The 18303-nt window shown below is 38.8% G+C and overlaps 1 protein-coding gene and 2 long non-coding RNA genes across 9 annotated transcripts in view; 2 read left to right on the forward strand and 1 right to left on the reverse strand.

The window, feature by feature from the left end:
- COL28A1 (collagen type XXVIII alpha 1 chain) overlaps positions 1-8038 on the reverse strand; it is a 31650-nt gene extending 23612 nt beyond the window's left edge. Inside the window, exons 1-9 of the mRNA XM_065670446.1 lie at positions 7882-8038; positions 6512-7080; positions 4812-4832; positions 3330-3389; positions 2758-2811; positions 2411-2455; positions 1614-1640; positions 1282-1326; positions 597-641 (exon numbers count right to left, since the gene is read on the reverse strand). Coding sequence (XP_065526518.1) covers positions 597-641; positions 1282-1326; positions 1614-1640; positions 2411-2455; positions 2758-2811; positions 3330-3389; positions 4812-4832; positions 6512-7080; positions 7882-8038 — 1023 coding nt within the window. The remainder of the gene's footprint in view (positions 1-596; positions 642-1281; positions 1327-1613; positions 1641-2410; positions 2456-2757; positions 2812-3329; positions 3390-4811; positions 4833-6511; positions 7081-7881) is intronic.
- LOC136009949 (uncharacterized) overlaps positions 1-14275 on the forward strand; it is a 40727-nt gene extending 26452 nt beyond the window's left edge. For 3 of the 7 annotated variants that reach the window (XR_010610703.1, XR_010610708.1, XR_010610709.1), the window contains 6 exons: positions 603-648; positions 1258-1353; positions 7162-7285; positions 10775-10859; positions 13432-13547; positions 14100-14275. This is a non-coding gene — a long non-coding RNA (uncharacterized LOC136009949). Of the gene's footprint in view, positions 1-602; positions 649-1257; positions 1354-2772; positions 2847-3504; positions 3637-7161; positions 7286-10188; positions 10413-10774; positions 10860-13431; positions 13548-14099 lie in introns of those variants that run through there. The other 4 variants (XR_010610706.1, XR_010610707.1, XR_010610704.1 and 1 more) reach the window with 4 other exon arrangements.
- Positions 14276-16046: 1771 nt separating this feature from the next.
- LOC136009950 (uncharacterized) lies at positions 16047-17931 on the forward strand. The gene is made up of 3 exons (XR_010610710.1): positions 16047-16584; positions 16805-16901; positions 17688-17931. It is a non-coding gene; the product is annotated as an uncharacterized LOC136009950 (long non-coding RNA).
- The last annotated feature ends 372 nt before the right edge of the window (positions 17932-18303 follow it).

The raw sequence follows: 18303 nt of genomic DNA on the forward strand, positions 1-18303 counted from the left end.
AATTTTTCAAGCTTCTAGAATATGTCAGCTTGACAAATAACTTCTGATTTGCTGTAGTCTGCATGAAAATATGAGTTACAAATATTTCAAAACTGAAGCTTTCCATTCTGATGCATAATAGACTCAGTTACTCAGCTAACTTGGAGCTGGGTCTGCTAACTGAGGGAGAGAAATTTTCTCTCCCTTTATTTGAATGCAATTAAAAGTAATCTATAGTCGAGATTTACCGAAACATCCCAATGCTTGGGCCTTCAGTCCAACAGTATTGGGATGAAAAAATCCCATTGTTTCCATGTACTTCTGTGAGATAAAGAAATAGTTAAGACACTGAATGGGAAACGAGTGATTTTGGTTTTTATGGAACTGCACTTGCTGTGGTGTTTGAGACTGAATGAATTATAAGGATGATTTATTTGTCTAGACTGCTCCTCCAAATTTTTCTTAATTTTGCTGTTTTGCTGTTTAAGATTAATTTTGGATGCCTTGCATTCAGTGACTCAAAGGTTCTATGACGGTTGTGGTATGATACTATTTCATAGCTTTGAATCCCAGGGAACCAGGTATTGTTTGATTTATAGTTTCCTTTCTTTCTTTACCTGTAGCCCTCTTGCTCCTCTGGAGCCTACTGGACCTTCCGGACCCTGAAAGGCAAGTGGAAAAAGGGTTACATTTATGTATACTTCAATTTGGTCAAAACCACTTTTAGAGAACTTTTTACTGAAGTATCTTACTTAGACATCTTTACATTAAAGTAGAAAGTAAAATCAAGAAAACTCAGCAGCCAGCAAGTGTTGAATAAATATTTTAAAAATTGGCTGTGGTAATCAGAATGCAGAGTAAGAATAAACAGTTAATTATCAAGGACCAGTAATACAGGATTAAACTTATTTGTTTCATTTAAAATATTCACAGCAATTACACACCAACTCTTGAAGACTGGTGTTAGAAACCTTGATTTCACTTTCACCTCTCATTTCCTTTGCTTACTGCTTGAAGTCTTCTGCCTCTGTTAAAGTCAAGCAGAGTTTTAGCATTGTTATACACCGGCTTAGGTTTGGGCCCTAAGAGGAATCACTTGAAAATATAGAAGGAGCTGAGAAAGTTACTGAAAATGGTATCCTTGATTACTTAATTTTTCTTAAACTGTCAGATGTTAATTTCCCTCAGCCTTGGAATTAATATTTGTCTTAAATCTATCACCACGGTTGTTACTGAGGAAACTGTAGTTTTTCAGTGTTTTAATTGTGTTTCCTGAAGGCATGACAACCTTTGGCTACTTACTCTGTCTCCTTTTATCCCTGGGATTCCACATTCGCCTCTTTCACCCTGGAAAGGAACAGGAATATTTACAAGGTATATTGAGCATATCATCCTTATTCTTTGGGTGCTTTAGTTGGGCACCTAAATGATCTTCTTTTCAGGACATATGATAGCATTTGTGCAGTAAGTTCATTTTGAAAGGAACACATCTTTAACTAGAGTTTGTGCAGCGGCTGGTAAGATGATGTTATTGTTCATTACTGGTATTTATCACAAATACAGCACTCTACATAATAAATAATAATAACATCAAGTATCTGTGTGTAAGCAGAAGTTCTGACTAAGAGTAGTACCTTCTCTCCTTTATATCCAGATTTCCCCTGGGAAAATAAAAAAAAGCAAAGCAGGTTGTGAGGATATATAACCCAAATGTAAGCATGCGAGTATTTGCACTACTAACATTCTACTGTCTAGAAGCATTTCACGTACTGAAGATGATCTCTGATAAATACGGCAATATGACTCTAAATACTGCAGCTATTGGTCATGATAGATGCTGCTTTATGTGTGAACAATCTTAGTCAGGGATTTTGACCATGTAAAAGCAGATCAACTAGAGTTCATATTTCCTTCTTAGTGAGGAACATGCTAAAATAAGAAAGCAAGAAAAAAGTCACTAATTAAAAAGGATGTAGTGAATAGATAAGAAAATATAGAATGATTCATATGTGAATGAATTCATAGTTAAGCAGTAAGAGGCTGGTCCTACAGTTACTTCCTTATACGTATTTTGTTCAATTTTTTTCATTGCTATGACACACTGGATTCTTTATTTGCCAAATGAAAAATTTAAACTGACCCAAAAAGACACAGGCAGAGTGTCCATTTCTGTAATGTCCTTAGATTATTATATCAGAGCTTTTCACACTTTTTAGGAGGGACTATGCATTATTAGAGAGCATTTTCTAGATCACTCTTATAAGAAGGAATTATTTCTTTTCTTTAAGCAATGATAATGTTTTCATTTCTAGTGTTAATGAATCATTAGCTGGTAAACCAGAATGAATTCTAATTTTTTAAAAAAAAGGTGTTTTGCCATGAAGGAACACTAACTGCTCATGGGAGAAGAACGTAAAAAATCTTTTTTTACCTCTATTCCATCTCGTCCTGGAATTCCATTCAGACCTGGCTCCCCCTGTGAATAATCCAACATCAAGATCAGTGAAAGCAGTATAAGACAGCATTGCCCTGATTAACTGAGTAGACATCTCAGTGCAGTACAGGCAGCATACCAGCTCCCTCTTTTTACCGTTTGATGATTTTATACATTAGGTACAAGTTTTTAATTTGTAAAGAATCTCAGTCTTTACTATAGCAAAAGGGTGTAGGTGAAGTTTAAAACACTCACAGGTGGAAAGTACATGGGCACTATTAGGATAGTCTTTTTATATTAATGAAGTACCAACTCTTTCTCCTAAACCTGAAAAATCACATCACCTTTGTTCCTTTCAGGCCTGGAGCTCCATCATCACCAGTGCGACCCTTTTTACCCTGAAAACAATGAAATAAAATGAATAAAATTCTGACATGTTAGTCAACTAATTTTGTTTTACAATATATACACTTTTTTAATATATACGTATTTAGAATATTTGCTTCAGCCTCTTGCTCTCACTCTTGTGAGAGAGCTTTTTGAGAGCTTCTCAGATATTAGTGTTTGATTTGGGGCTAGTTAGAGCCACTTGGTCTGGTTGTCTCATTGTAAATAACAGGTGAATTACTGTTCCATACAGGAAAGTTGCTCCTTCCTGCCTTTTGAACTGCTGTGGCTAAAAGGAGAGCCTCAGCACATCACACTGCTCTTTTCAGGAGTGTCTGATGACATTCTCAGGTGTCTCTGTGGATTTCCTATTGGTGTGACACTTCCATGCAATGTAACTAGGATTGAACATTCAATTTTTGATGTCTCAGGATTTGGGTTCAAATAATTTCCTAAAAAAAAATCCAATAATCAAATAAATCTTGATTTACAATGTTTATCAGTTATTTGAGAAATGACAGCTACTTACAGCAGGGCCAGGAAGGCCTCTTTCCCCCTTCTCACAGTTACATGTGGCAGCCTGGGGACACTTTGAATGAAAATAGTCCAAATCAGCACATTTTAATAGAAGGGATAAAAAACACATGAACATTGTTTTTAAGTTACTGTATGTAATGACATGGTTATATTTATATATTTTACAGAAATCTTTTAACTATCAGTTTACCACTCATGAGGAATGTGGTCTCCTACACTCCATCAAAAAATCCGTATCATTCCTAGTCTTGAAATTTCAGTCATCTTGGTAATGGCTTTACCTCCAAATTATTCACAAGGTCAGTTTATTGGTGTGCTGTGACTATGACTATAGATTTGGTTTGATTACTAGTCACTGCAGAGATAGCCAAGACAAATGGGATAAGAGAACATCTTACATCCTTGTTCCACTTCACTATATGTAGCACAGAATGCAGTTTAGCTCTAGCTTGATCTATAAACAAAACATGTTAGGGCTGTATACTTTTATCTAGTTAATGCTATTAATTGTAACAGTTTATAATTGTTCTTTTTCTTCTGCCATCTCCACTGTCATGTGTCTCAGACATCATTATGGTATGTAGGATCTTTTCGAAACTTTAAAACCATTAAAGAATACAGAATTATTACAGATGCTGGGGTAGTTTTTGGAGGAGGAATAAGCAATGTTGTTTCTATTTTTGGTTTTATTATTTATTAAACTTCCACTAGATGTCTTGAAGTGAAGGGTTTAAATATCATTCTTACCTGAATATCACAATTAGTAACAATTTGTTTTCCAATGATAACACTGAATGTCTTGGTACTCCGTTTGTTTTGACAAAAATCAACATGCCAGTGGAAATGAATAAAAAATAAAATGCTTTAAGTTTCGCAAACACTCAGAATATTTACCAGATTCTTCGAGCTACTCATCAGAACACTCTTTGTCTGAGATAACTGTACTTGAAGCAGGACTAACATCTTTAGTTAACTTTAAAGTTAACACCAGCTTTAGTCCCCCAAAATGGCAGCCAGACCTATCAGTGGCTGCAGGCAGGGTGACACACTGTGGCCAAACTGGAAAAATGCAATGGTTGAGATTTGTTCGAGTTCCTTCCTTTTTTAAAACTCTATTACGGAGAGCATTATGGGCCAGACCTGCACCACGATCAGCTCTGTGTCATGTTTTCCTGTCCACTGAGTCTGTTGGATGATGTGCCAAGACATCAGCAAATTCTTGCTAACCTGAATGTTCATTGTCCTTTTTCAACTTTGAAAATTAGGAGGGAAAATAAACGACATTAGGATAGGAAATCGAAGCTCTGACCTACAAATGCAAAAGCATGTTTTACTTGAAGGCAATCCCATTAGACTCAATATTTCACCAACTTCCTGAACTATCAGTTTTCCTGAATTATGTTTTGGTATAATTGTAAATGTCTGTATTAAGCAGTAGATCTGTATAGGAAAAAGCCCAAACAAAACAACTTACCTCTTCCTCAGAGAGATCTTTCTGTAAAGACAGATATTCAAAGCAACATTAGTCATAATCCAGCTCTACAGGAAGGACACTAAAAGATTGTAAAATAAATTGCTTCAGCAACTAGTTAATTAAAGTAAGCAATTAACATATTAACTAACATTAATTAAGTTCTGATTTCTGAGAAACATTCTAGCAATCTCTCCATCCTAGAAATTAATTAAAATCATTAAATTCCTATTACAGGTTGTTGACTGCAGAAATCACCAACTCCCCTTGTCCAGCCATTATCATTTGCTAAAATTACAATGGTGAACAGACCTAAGCCAACATAGTATCTGTAGCAGGTATATGGGAACCCAGAAACTACATTGTTTCCGAAGTCCTGAATAGCAGCAGCTCTCTAGTAGAAGTAAATGATACACACTCTACCCTTGTGAAAATCAGAAGCTCTTCTAAGCATACTATCAGGCAAACACACAAAATGAGAACAGTCAGAACACCTTAGAAAAGCTTTGGCTTTAACAGTGATTGTATGAAGTTATCATCATTGAATTAGCTGGTATTTTTTAGACCTCTACAGCTGAAACACCCACATGGAATGCATTCCCCCCACTTTATACAACTGATGTAGTCTCTTGAGAGGACAAGAGGATGAGCAGCAACACAATGCAAATCTCTAGAAGTCACATGTATACACATATATTTATGCCAAAGCCATTATTTAAATCAGAGAGCACCCATATTCTCAAAAGCAAGAACTTGTGATGTCGTGTTTCGAACAGGTAAAATAAAGGGTGAGGTGACACTCCTGAGGTGGCTGCTGTCATACAGAAAGCAATGGTAATACCGGAGAAGAAAGGAAGAGTGATATGCAGGGAAACCAATGCAACAGTCTGCAGAGTGGCAGGACAAACAGGAAGACCAGCCTGTGTACATGCTCAAGACCTATAAGCCTGTATGACACTTAGGTGTCAGTTTCACTGCAGAAGTCGCCAGATACAGGAGTCTCCTGGTATTTTATATTTCTGTGCATGCTCAGATCAGGACTTCATCTGCAGCTTCTGTCACCAGATCTATAGGCTAGAGGATGACTGTATTCTCTATAGTTGAGAGGGAATATTTTTTATAAGTTAAGTTCATATGCAGAAAAGAGGCACCCAAGCAAATCTTCAAGCTCAATTTAAACATTTCCTCCTTATTACGTGGTATGCTTTCCATAGAAAATTAAAGATGTCTATCACCAAGTTCAGATTTTATCTAAATTGACATATCTTTATTAAGGGCGATGAATTTTTTTTCACTTCTGCAAGAGCTGCAATTTTCGGTACAAAAGGCAATGTCACATTTCTACTTGCCACAGAAGAAAGCACCGGGATGTCAAAAATTGTTGCTGGTTTTTGTTTATATTTTTTAAGAAAGGGGGTTTAAAATACCTTTATTGGGAGGAAAAACAGAAATATAAACAACTTTGCAACAAGTCTTTTGAAATCTAATCTCATTTCCAACTTCAAATATTTTGGCTGGAAAAATCTGAATGCTGGGGACAGAAACAAAACCTGTGCTTTGGCACAGTGGTCTTGTTAACAGGTAGGCCACTTCAACATGTAAAAGGTACAGGTTTCTTCAATACCATAAGCACTCCAAAATATTGGAAGTAAGACCATATACATATGTTCCTGTAACTCTTTAAAATTCTTTCTCATACATACCATTTCTTTGATAACCTTCTCCACAGTTTCTTTCTCCTGAAGGTTGAAAACAAACCTGGATGCTGGGACACTGGCTAGGAGCCGGAGCTTGGCAGCATTGCTGACCTCCTCAGCCACTCTGGTCATTCCCATTGCGAAAAATACAATTCCTTGGTGTTTAGCATCAGCTATAGCTGCAAAAATATCTGGGTTTCTCGGATGGTCCACTCCATCAGTGAACAGCACAGCTACTTTAACACTACCTGGAGTCCCTTCAGTCATGTAGAGTTGTGTGAGGTTAGTTATAGCATAAGTTGTGTAGGTGCCATGACCTATGTAGGTGATGGGAGCAAGGTGCGATTTGAATGCTTCAGGACCTTTCCAGTCATGGAAAGTTTGCTCTATGAAAACAGTGCTGCTATACTGTAGTAAGGCCATCCTCCAGCTAAGGGTACGTCCAGAACTAAGCTGCAGACTTTTCATTCTGTCTACTGTTTCCAGTACAAATTTTTTCTGCTGTTCATGATTATAATCCTTAGCACTTTCGGAGCTGTCCAGTAAAAAAGACATTTCCAGAATGCAGTCTTCATCTAGAATAAATAGGGGAGGTAGGTGAGTGGAGTGATTTCATACTAAACCCCATTCTACCCCTACCCTTGCATGTATTTCAGGCTTCAAAATTGTGAGTGAAGTTATTTTAAACATCTGTCATCACAAATGTGAGCCCCTCATGAAGATAGAGCATATAGAGGAATTTGCTCCAGAACAGATGCCCCAGGGAATAAGAAACTGAAGGTGAGGTTATGTCATGTAGTATAAAATGAGATGCAATGTAGTGGTTTTATATATTCATTATGTCCTCTTGCCTGATATTTCACTGAATATCCTACCAGGATGAGGACTGGGAAGGTGGAAGTCATCTACAGAATGATTCTTACTGAATAAGACACTGGAATGTAGTTTGACGGAGCTAGATTTTGTCCCTGATACTGACACAATGACATGGAAGTTTTCAAAAGCAGGATCTGCAGAGTATTAATTTTCTGAACTACTGACATTACTTCTATAGGCATACGGTTATATGACAATAACAGGCTATCAGCCATACCACAGTAAAGCCCCAAAGCAATCTCTTTTTCTGAAATACACAAAAGGGGACGAGAAAGATGGGAGCAGAAAGACAAAAGTGCAAAAATAAGGCATGTGAAAATGTAGGATGAGGTGAGTCTAGCTGATTATAAGCAATACCTTAAAGGACAAGTTAGCCACATAGTGCAGAATCCAAATAAATGAATCGGGGTTGGGGGCGGGGAGGGACGAGGGGAGAGAGAAGGGGAAGGGGTGGGAGAGGAGGTAACCAACTCACACTGTTTTAAAATGACAATATTCACCTTGATCACTTGGGCTGGGATATTTTTCTACAGTGTTTGACAGAATGTGTTTAGGTTTTGCTCTTCTCAACCCGTATCTTTTTTCTTCCCTGAGATTTTCTGCTAAAAACTCATGGTGTCCAAGTATCCACAAAAGCCACCAGAATCTGAAGAACATCATTTGTTTGGTTTGTTTCCTAAACAATACAAATAATAATACAGAAGTACAGCAGTACAAGGGGAATAAAACGTTTCATTTTGCTGCTAAGCAACCTTTCTTCAACAGGTTGCTTAGCAGGCTGTATTTTAAAATATAGTCCTTAAAACCCAGCTGATTTTATTTTCTTTTGGCAAGATCGTTTCCAAAATATGTAATAAATAATAAGCAAAGACATACTGGGGTGTTTTTCAAGCATTCTGCATATCGTTCTAGCACATGACAAACTGGAGACAAACATTTCGCAAACACACTTCAGTTCTCTCTCACTGCCTGTTAGCTGGTTGGTTGTACAACCAGCCCTTCTCAGAATCCTTAACCTTGACTGTACCCATGTGGATGCAGTGTGAATCCCAAGTGTCATTCACAGGGGTGGTTCTATTTTACATCTGCTTTTTCGAGAGCTGGCATGGAGAGAAGGAGGTACAGAAGCAGACACAAGTTTTCCCCTGTTCTCCTTACTTAAGAACTGAGTGTCATGCATATGTCTTGCTATCACAGCCCCCCTGTCTTCAGCAGTCCTACAGAGGAATGGTCAGAGATTGCTGTCCAGGCAGTACCTGCTGCGCAGCCCTGGAGACATGTGGGCTCCACTGCTACCTGCAAGGCAGGCTCCCTTCTGCAGGGACAGGAGATGTTTGTCCTGGCCTCACAGACACATGCGGAGCAGCTCACAGGCTGCCGAGGGACTGACAAGTCAGTCCAGCCCCACTAAGGTTTCATGGTCAGCTCCCTGCAGGGTCTCCCCAGGAAAGCAGAACACATAGCAAAAGGGCAACTCAGTGGCAAGAATGAACCTGCCAGAAGTGAGTATCTCATAGAAGTCCCTAACACAGCCGTTATCTGCAAGGTATCTCAGCTTCTACTAGTTTAGGGCAGGAATTCTAGTGCCCACAGACACTGAGAGGACAGGGGGTTCTTACCTTGATGTTCATAAGCAGAAGGCTGTGCGGATATGGAGGATGCTGCCCTGGGCTTGCTGACAGCTGCGCTGTCGCTGTGCTGGATACTCTGTGAGGAAAGGAGGGAGAAGTTGGGCTCCAACCTCCTGTGAGAATTGGTATCATGTGTCAGGAGGGGCCAGAAGACAGAGGCACAGAGAAAGGGGAAGAACAGCAGTCCTGGCTCCCCCTTCTCAACTCCCACCCACTCCTCTCTTCTTCCCCAGGCTATGCACATGCATCCTAGGTTTTGTCCCCCACAGCTATTTCAACACAGAAATCCTCATCCGTACTTGCACATATATGCAAGAGGACTGTTCTCACCCCAGCAGACTTCCCTACACACCAGCCCAGTTGTGGTCACTCTTTTCTTTGATCACTACCACACATCTTTTACCCCTATACTTGTGAGCATCTGTCATGCTTTAGCATGGCAGCTTTTGGTACTAGGCGTCATGCTTTCAATATCATCATAGCAGTCCATGTCTGGAGGATCTCTTTTAGACCAAAAGACAGATTCCCGCTACTGCTGGAGTAGAAAGATATTTACTGTCCCATGGACAAGGCCAACTGAAATGTCAGTTGCTGGTGAGATTGCCCACCCTGAGGACATCAAAAAACAACTGAGCAGCCTGAAAGCTGTACAGTTTCTCCAGGCTTGTCTGTCACACCAATTCTTTCAAAGCCTGAAACAGCTAGAGAACAAGGACCGGCACATAGTATGCTGCCTTCAAAATCTAAGCTAGGTGGCTATGGATCCAGAAGGCTGTGTCTTTTATCAGCATTTGCTGCTTGTCACCTAATTCTTCAAATATCCTTGGAAAGCTTTTGCATTACAAATGAACATACTAAACAAGTTGCTCTTCTTCACAAAAATACACACCTACACATTTTTGTTTATTTGTTTTGTTTACTGTGGACCCATCATTTTCCACCTACACGCCCACTAAGAAGCCCCAGTGTTAACTGCTGTCTGCCTTTCCATCTTAAATGTCCACCTCCTCAGCCCACTTAGGACACTCACAGCCAAGGAGGGAGAGATGACTGTGAGGAAAGCATACAGCTTTGGCTCCAAATTAAATAGGTGGGAGGGACTAGTAGGATAATGCAGCTAGATGCTGAAGCCGTTTGCTATTGTTCTAATTGTTTTCTATTTTCCATCTTTGCTAGATATAATTAGTGCTAAATTGGTGAACTGGGATGGCTGAAGTACAGACCTGCATATTGTATGGCTGCTCATCTTTACCTAAGGTGAAACTAGCTCAGATACAGCTAGTTATGCTACAGTTACAGCTAAGAAAGAATCTTCTTTCAAGGCTGGGAAGAATTGATGCTTACTTCTCTTCAGCCACTTTTATTTCTCTACGCTTACATTGACATATTTAGATTTTCATTACAGCAAGGAATGAAAAGGCATTTTTTTGCCCTTTAGGAAATATGAACACGTCAATGTTTAACTGAAATAGATATAATAAATCTCACATAGCCCCTAAATCATACTGAGAAAAAAATCTAATTCTAGCAAGAAAAAGCATGTTGACTATGGTTGGGATTATGTGCCTTCCATAAGCAAAACATTGTCATTCTTTCATTTTTACTGCTAATTCCTACCTTAAAACATAGCTGGCAATAATTCCCTAATTAAAAACTATTCTGCTTGTATGTTTAGCAGCAAGTTCTTGGCTTCAGGGTATTTTTTTTTATTAATGAATGATGTTTACCCTCAGGACAATTTTCAGGTTTTTTTTTTTTCCAGGTGCAATTTTAAAGGCTTAGTGGGGCCTCCACATTTTTATACCTGTTTTGTGGGATGCATGGTATTATTCTGTGCAGAATTCCAGGTATGTGACATACCATACAGTACACTTCTAGACTTGCAATCTTCTGAAGTTGTGATGTTCTCAATACCTTCACTGTTCTTATGGTGACAGTTTATCAAAACACACATGATACCAATGTAAAATATAAATGCATTGATGCACCTAATATAACTCCTAAAGGTAAAAATTAACAGCAAGCTTTCCTGCCTCATTTACTACAAACTTTAGCAACTGCTTATTTAATGTTCTAATGGCATTACACTGTACGCACTTTTAAAATAGAATAAGTGTCTTGAAAACTATGATTAGGAACATTTACCCTGTCATTTAGATGTTATAAAGTTATTGCTAGAATTCTTTTTTGTTTTTTTTTTTCTTTAAGGAAAAAAAGTTCCACATTTTGTCTTAAGGAACCTAGACATCAGATACTTCAGCACAGAATTCCATTTCTATTCACCTGATATTTAAACATATTTAAGTATCTCAGATGTCTCTGGGAACTGACTCTACAGACTTGCGTATTTAGTTGACCAAGTTGAGCCCAAGTACCCAAGCTCACATATGCTTCCAACATGATACCAGTTGGCAGTAAGATTGGTAATCTCTGCAGGAGTCAAATACTGAAATGAATATAAAGGCTACATTATAATTGCATCAACAGAAACTGAGGTCACAAATATTACTGCATATCCAGATCTTAAGATTTTTTGCATCACTGTTTGAAATCCAAGAGTTCTCAGCTATCTGATCTCAGCATTTCAATCTGAAAAATTAGGCCTAACATTTTTTCAAAGAATAAAGGGGCATATGACGGCTATTTAAAACAATGGCTAAATAGGCTATACTCAACCAAAGGGAATTTCATATCATTTTAGAACCATGAATAGAGATATCATGTAGAAAGATACACTCTTTCTGTGACTGAGTGTGTTTAAGCGCTGTTAAGAAGGGAAACCAAAGTGATATTACACCCTTTTGTCACTGCTGTTATCATTGGATATGTAGTGACAGCTTCAGAGCTGCAGGAGGTTGCAAGGCCACTTTGAGGGGACAATGAAGGAAGATTTAGAGTTTACAGATCCCAGTTGCCACAGTGTAGTGTGACCTCTCTTGTCAGCAATAGCCCTCACGACCACTTCCCAATGGGCAGAAGCAGCACCAAGCCTGACAGTTCAAACATCTTTCCTGGTACTCTCTTCATCTGTACATCACCTCTCTGGGTGCCTCTTACAGCCTGGTCTGGCTCAACTGCGACCAATTCATCCATTGTTTTAGCAAAATTCAGTACATTACCGAGAAGCCTTGAGTAATTTCTGATAAAATGGATAAACAATGTCTTCTAGCATGATATCATATCACTAGAATGTGACAGAGCCCTGACTAGTCCTTCTTCAGCTGTCCAACAAGCCTGTGACAGGGCTGGAGATGGAGTAATCCTGAACCAGCATAGGTGGCAAAATATCATCTGAATATTTTATATGCTAAAAGAATACTCAACAACCAGGGAGTCTGTTTTTTGGAGTAGTATGAAACAGACAGAATATGCTTCTGATTTTCCTTTGCTCTGATGGTAATTTTTTTTGTCACAAAGAGCTTGACATGATGCTTCTGAAATGTGTTACCACCAAGTTTTTTGCCACCTCAGTGTGAATAACGCACATATCTTGTCTGCTGTGAACTGTTAAAAATAATGCACATTTCACACAATCTTCTTCTAGTGTTTCATGGCCTCAAGATAGTCTTGACCATTTAACCTGACTGCATCATGTTGTAATGGTATTTCAAGACTGTTTATTCCATTATACTACACACGTCAGTACATGACCAAAGTGCCCAGAAGAAACAAAAACTTACCTGACTTGAACTTGTAAAATAATGAAAGCACACCATTTACCGTGTTTTGAATCCTGATATTAAAGAGCAGTGTTATAAAGAATGGAGTTCACAGTCCTGTAAGTTATACCACACATATGAATTTTAGGAAAAACGATTCAAAAGTTTGAAGTAATAGAACTGGAAAACTTCAAAAAGTCAAAGCTTCACTGATGATTGTAATTGAAGAAGGATAAAGTAGAAAACTGTACCTTTTGACTGCAAAATGTGTTCTAGTGGATTTGACAATTCAGGATTCAGGTTAAACAGTCAGCTTAGTATGGTAAGTCTTTAGAAATTGACTCTTATTTATTAACTGTTACTGCTGCAGTTTTAAAATGTTTTTAATGTGGACCTATGTTCTGTGACAAAACCTGATTGTTGTATCTGAAAATGATCTCTTAACAGCACAGCTTTATAAAAACCTATAATGAAATCTTGGTGTATTCAAAGGTAGTGGTGTAACTGTTCATTCCAGAAAGGACAGGATTTTGTCTTTGGTTTTTGGTACAAATCTTCAGCATGTAGTCTGTAAGAGCTGATCAAAGCAAATCAGCTTTATTGTACAATGGAAAATGTAAGCACGGTCCTTGATGGCAAAGATTTTAATTATTCTTTGGGACTGGAGTGGTAAACATGGCCTTCTCTTTTGCAGCTGGTATGAATCTGGCTCTCCATTTCCCCTGTTTTTAATATTGCCCTTCTGCAACATTTTTTCCAGACATGCAGTGAGAAAACTTAAACCCTAACACAGCACAGAAGGGAGAAGGCTGAGTTCAGTACTTGCCCATTTTGCCTAATTACAATACCGCCAAAAGCTCACTCAGCATTTTGGTGGTAAGTAAATATTCATAATCTGTCTGTGTGTGATATCATGATATTCATGTTCAGTTTTGAAAATATCTACTTACTTCTACTTTTATTCTAATAGTTCTCCTTTCATTTATAGTTTCCCTCACTAGGAGATATTTTCCACCTTACAGCCGAAGTATGTAAACACATTTATACATGAATAACAGTTATTTTCAAAAGTATTTGTAGCATTCTGCCTAACAAGGGAATGAAAGCATATAAATGAAAGGGTACAGATAGACTTTTAACATACTAAATATTTGACTGAACATTTGATAATATTGAACATTTAACTAGATCAAGAATACTCTTAAAATGAAACCTAAACCAAATCTTAAAAATTTTATTTGCTACATTGGTGCCAATGTAAATGTACTTAGACAAGTAATTCTTTTGAATTTACTGTTGCATCTCAGTTACTTCCTATTGTAAGGTGTATTTTGCACAGCCATTTTCTTCCACCTGCCTGATTTTCAACAGCATGATAACTTATTTAGCAATACAAAACTCTCTTACACTATTCCTTTTTAAATACAGGAATTATGTTGTTCAGGAAGTGGAGTTGCAGTAAAAAGCACATGCCTTAATCTCACCCAGCACATTTAGAGAAGATATTGTCTGATAACTGAAAGAGGAATTACTCTGCTGGAAACATATTTGGCAAGTTAAAGCATGTTGCTGTATGTAGTACACAGTATTTTGCAAATTAAAATGATATTTGACAGAAAAAGTTGAGTTCCATACAGTTCTGAAGTTGTAATCCTTTTAGTATTGGGAATAAGATTTTGTCTTCCTAACAGGCAATCATTTATGATGTTATAAAATCATGAACATTTACCTTGCAGCCATTGTTGTCAGTTGCCCTGGTTTCACCTGTAACAGTTCTTTTTCTCCTCCTAGTCGTTGGTGCATTGCTATGTTTTGGTTTTAGTCTGAGAAAAACACTGATAACACACCGATGTTTCCAGCTGTTGCTAAGTAGCACTTATCCCTATCAAGAACTTTTCGGTCTCATGTTCTGCCAGTGTGGAGGGGCACAAGAAGTGAGGCGGAAACAGAGACAGGACACTGCCCCAAACTAGTCAAAGGAGTATTCCATACCACAGTTACCCAGAAGGCCATTGCTGCTCGGGCCAGGCTGTGTATCAGGCAGTGAGTAATGAGAGAATGGCTGTGTGGTGCTAAGCTACCAGCTGGGCTTAAACCATGACATCAGTGTAATGCTAAGCTTGCGTAAATGCCTGAATTTGCATTTTTTGATCTGCAGATTGTATAAAGTGCTCATAAAAGTAAGCATTAGACTCTGAGCTCATAGTAGTATTGGGCTAGTAAATGAGCACTCAGAGCCCTTAATACACTAATAAGATTTAATTGCCCTGACCAGTCTCCCCTGCTACCCCTACCCAATTCCCTGCCCATGGGTCTGAGACTCCATTTCAGCTCAGCCTGAGGTCATCAGTCTTAGCTCTAGTGGTGCTGTGGAATGTTGGTCACTGGCTCTGCCACAGCTCTGCCTGGACATGCTGACCTGTGGATGATATTCTGTCATGTCTCCATAGAGGAGCCTGACACCCTGGGCTGGGGGCAGTGGGCACTGGCTGTGAGGCCCTGTTCTGCTGTCGTGCTGGGGTGCCCTTGTGCCTCCCACCCTGGGGATGCAGCTGCTACTGCTGCTCCTGACAGAGCTGGTGCCATTATTTACAGCTTGGCAAGAAGGCTGGTGGCATCTGAATGCCAGTGGGTGTCAATATCAAACCCATTAGTGCTCCCTGTGTGAAACATCAGCCCTGTTGCACACCATTTGCTTGTAGCTGGAGCCATGGTAGGTTTTCAGTCTCATAAATTAGCAAACTACCTCATTCAGAAGTTTTAAAAAAGATGAGTTTGTTTAAACACTTGTAATAGAAAACTTGTAGAATGTAAACAGCATAGAACTGTTTCTGTTAGGAGGAACTCTGATCTATTAATCCGTTCTATATGGTGTTCAAATGGCTTTTTTCCTTTAGGTGTGCCTGTAGTGTGCTCCATGAATATGTTTTTACATGTAGGTACACATTAGTGCAGAAGGAATACGTATTTTAGCTTGGTGAGTTGAGAGCTTAATGAAATGCAATTGAGTGGTATTGCAAGATACAACAGACAGCAGTAGGCAGCATTTAATCCTCTCTATTAACTATTCTGAGCACTGAGCCAGCTGGATCTTGCTTTTTAGCCTTAAAACTTAAGCTCAGAACCTGATTTTGGGTCTGACTTAGAGGACTTTAGTGAAGGCATTACAGAAGATGACTGCGAAGGTGGCTTATGATCTGTGGTGATAAACCGAACCTTGGTAAAAGCTAAACTGCCTTTGATATCGTGAGAAAAGTGAGCAGGTAAGACCGACTCCACGGCGTGCCCCACAAGTCCTTAGGGCCGGGCGAGGGGGTGGGGCGGAGAGACGGACCGGGGGCCACGATAGGCCCACTCGGGGGCGATCCTGCAGCAATGCGTGCCGGGAGGCGTCCAGGCTTGAGGGGAGGGCGCTGGCTGTTCCCGCCGGTTCCGTGAGGGAGCAAGAGAAAGTTTTCAAAGCGAAGTGTAATGGGTTTGTTGGTGAGCTGGTGCATAGAGCTGGAACTGCTGCAGTACTTCTGCATGCAATTCCTCTTCCGAGGGCGACCAGCTTGGCTCTTCTCAGCACTTCGGACTCTTAAGTCTGGGAGGCAAAAGGCAATTTAACCCGAGAGGAATTTTTCCACAAGAGTGGAGACAATAGATGTTGCTAGAGACAAAATGGCCAGTGGCTTACTGCAGTAGAGACTTGGTTCCTACTGCAGAGTTGATTTACTAAGTTGCTTAAGTACCTGATAATAGCCATACAATCCTCTGTGGGAGTGAGGAATACAGTCCGAGGTGTGAAGCTGAGGGAACATGTGTTTTGAAATGCTTATGCATTAATAAAAGTTAAATGTTTATTCATTAACACATTCAGTGCTAGTATAACAAGGATTTTTGTAGTGAAGAAAAGCATTGGTTCCCTTAGGTAAGAACAGGCTTATCGAAGGACATTAATAATTCTCTGTAAACATCTTCCAGTCGAAGTACATTCTTCTGTAATCCTTTGTATCTAGCCTACCAAAAAACCAAGTAGATTTTTTTTTTTCTGGCTCTGATTGCTATAGAAACTAAGCTATTAATGGTGATGGGGTTTGTTTCAATGATAATTTTGTTTCCATAAAATTTTTTAAATTTATATCGGTTAGGTTTGCAGCTCTCCATGCTGAAGCTCCTGAATTCAAAGAAATGTGTTAAGGTAGTTATGGACTTGTTAACTCCATGTGCCAGAGAAGAAAACAACTGGTAAGGCTCTGATGTATTCTCTTTCTTTATCTATACATAAAACCATATGATTGTTAGTTTAAATGTTAGTGGAATTTAAGATGGGATGTCATGTCTTTACAAGTTCTTAAGTTAAATGTTAAATAACTTATGCAAGTAAAACTTGAAGAAGTTTTGCCTACAGCTTCTTTTTCATTATTACAAGATACCAAGAAGTCTGAAGGTTAGCATGACTTTATATACTTTAATTGCCACATGAACCTTATTATTGCCAACTGTAGTCATAGTATATACTTCAAGGCCTTACTTCATAGTGAAACTTGTCTGCTTTACCTCTGAAGTGTAGACATTTTGAAGTGTAGACATGGAAAAAAATTTGGAAGTAATTTTTGCAAATAATTCAAGTGCTTTCTCTTTGTGCATATGATAGGAGTATCACTCTTAAAGGAGTGTTTTCTCCCTCAATTCAGGCTATGGAGTCCTTGTTGGATATCAAAAGGGGACAGGAAGATGTTCCCTGTTTCCAGAGCTATGCAGAGATTAATTAATACCAAAGCAGTAGCAAGGGGCCTTGAAAATATCAATGGCTTGTGTGCTTATAGAAGTTGAGGGTACTTGGCTACTGAATAGAAATAGTCTAGTGTTTCAAAATTATTTGCATTATTTTTACATGTAATTGCTGATTGAATGTGGGATAGTGGTAGTTAAGTTTTCAGCTGTGTATATTACTCAACAGGAAGGACAAAAGGATAGTTTTGTGTCCTTGCACTTTCCCAGGTATATGTACTTGTATCATATCTCTTCTAGGTTATCAGCCACTGCCAGCTACAGACATGGACCCAATGCACGAAAGAATAACTGCTACACAGGAAGGATCTTTGCACCTTTATTGGTATTAGTAGCAAGCTTCTAGCAACCCAGTTTACGTATAGTAAAAGTAAATGTAACATTTTGCACCAGATATACATGGTACCGGTACTAAATTTTATACTCCAGTATTATGTGACTGCTAGTGTTTTTTAAATCCACATGCTGTTATCCTGTGCCTTTAAAGAGCTATAGAAAAAAAATATTAAAAACTACTGGTACTCTGAATGGCTTATTTCAAAGTGGTTTCTGTTTAAGCAGGTGATCTTATTGACCCACCTACAGATATTTGGATGTATAGAAGCCACCACAGTACTGCTATCCTGTGCTGTTGCTGAACTGGGTATCTTTTCAGCAATAGCTCTTCTGGATTCTTCACTGGAAATGATGCACATAATCCTATAGACTATGAGTACTATGCTGGGGGTTGCACTCTAAAGAAAATTCTCCTGGTAGCTTGTTTGTGCCTCTGCTGCTTTCTCCTGTTACTATTCATATGGGAAGCTGACACACTTCAGATTAAGCAACTGACACTTCATAACTGGCATCATGTGCA

This window comes from Lathamus discolor, chromosome 3, assembly GCF_037157495.1.
Source record: "Lathamus discolor isolate bLatDis1 chromosome 3, bLatDis1.hap1, whole genome shotgun sequence".
Taxonomy (NCBI): domain Eukaryota; kingdom Metazoa; phylum Chordata; class Aves; order Psittaciformes; family Psittacidae; genus Lathamus; species Lathamus discolor.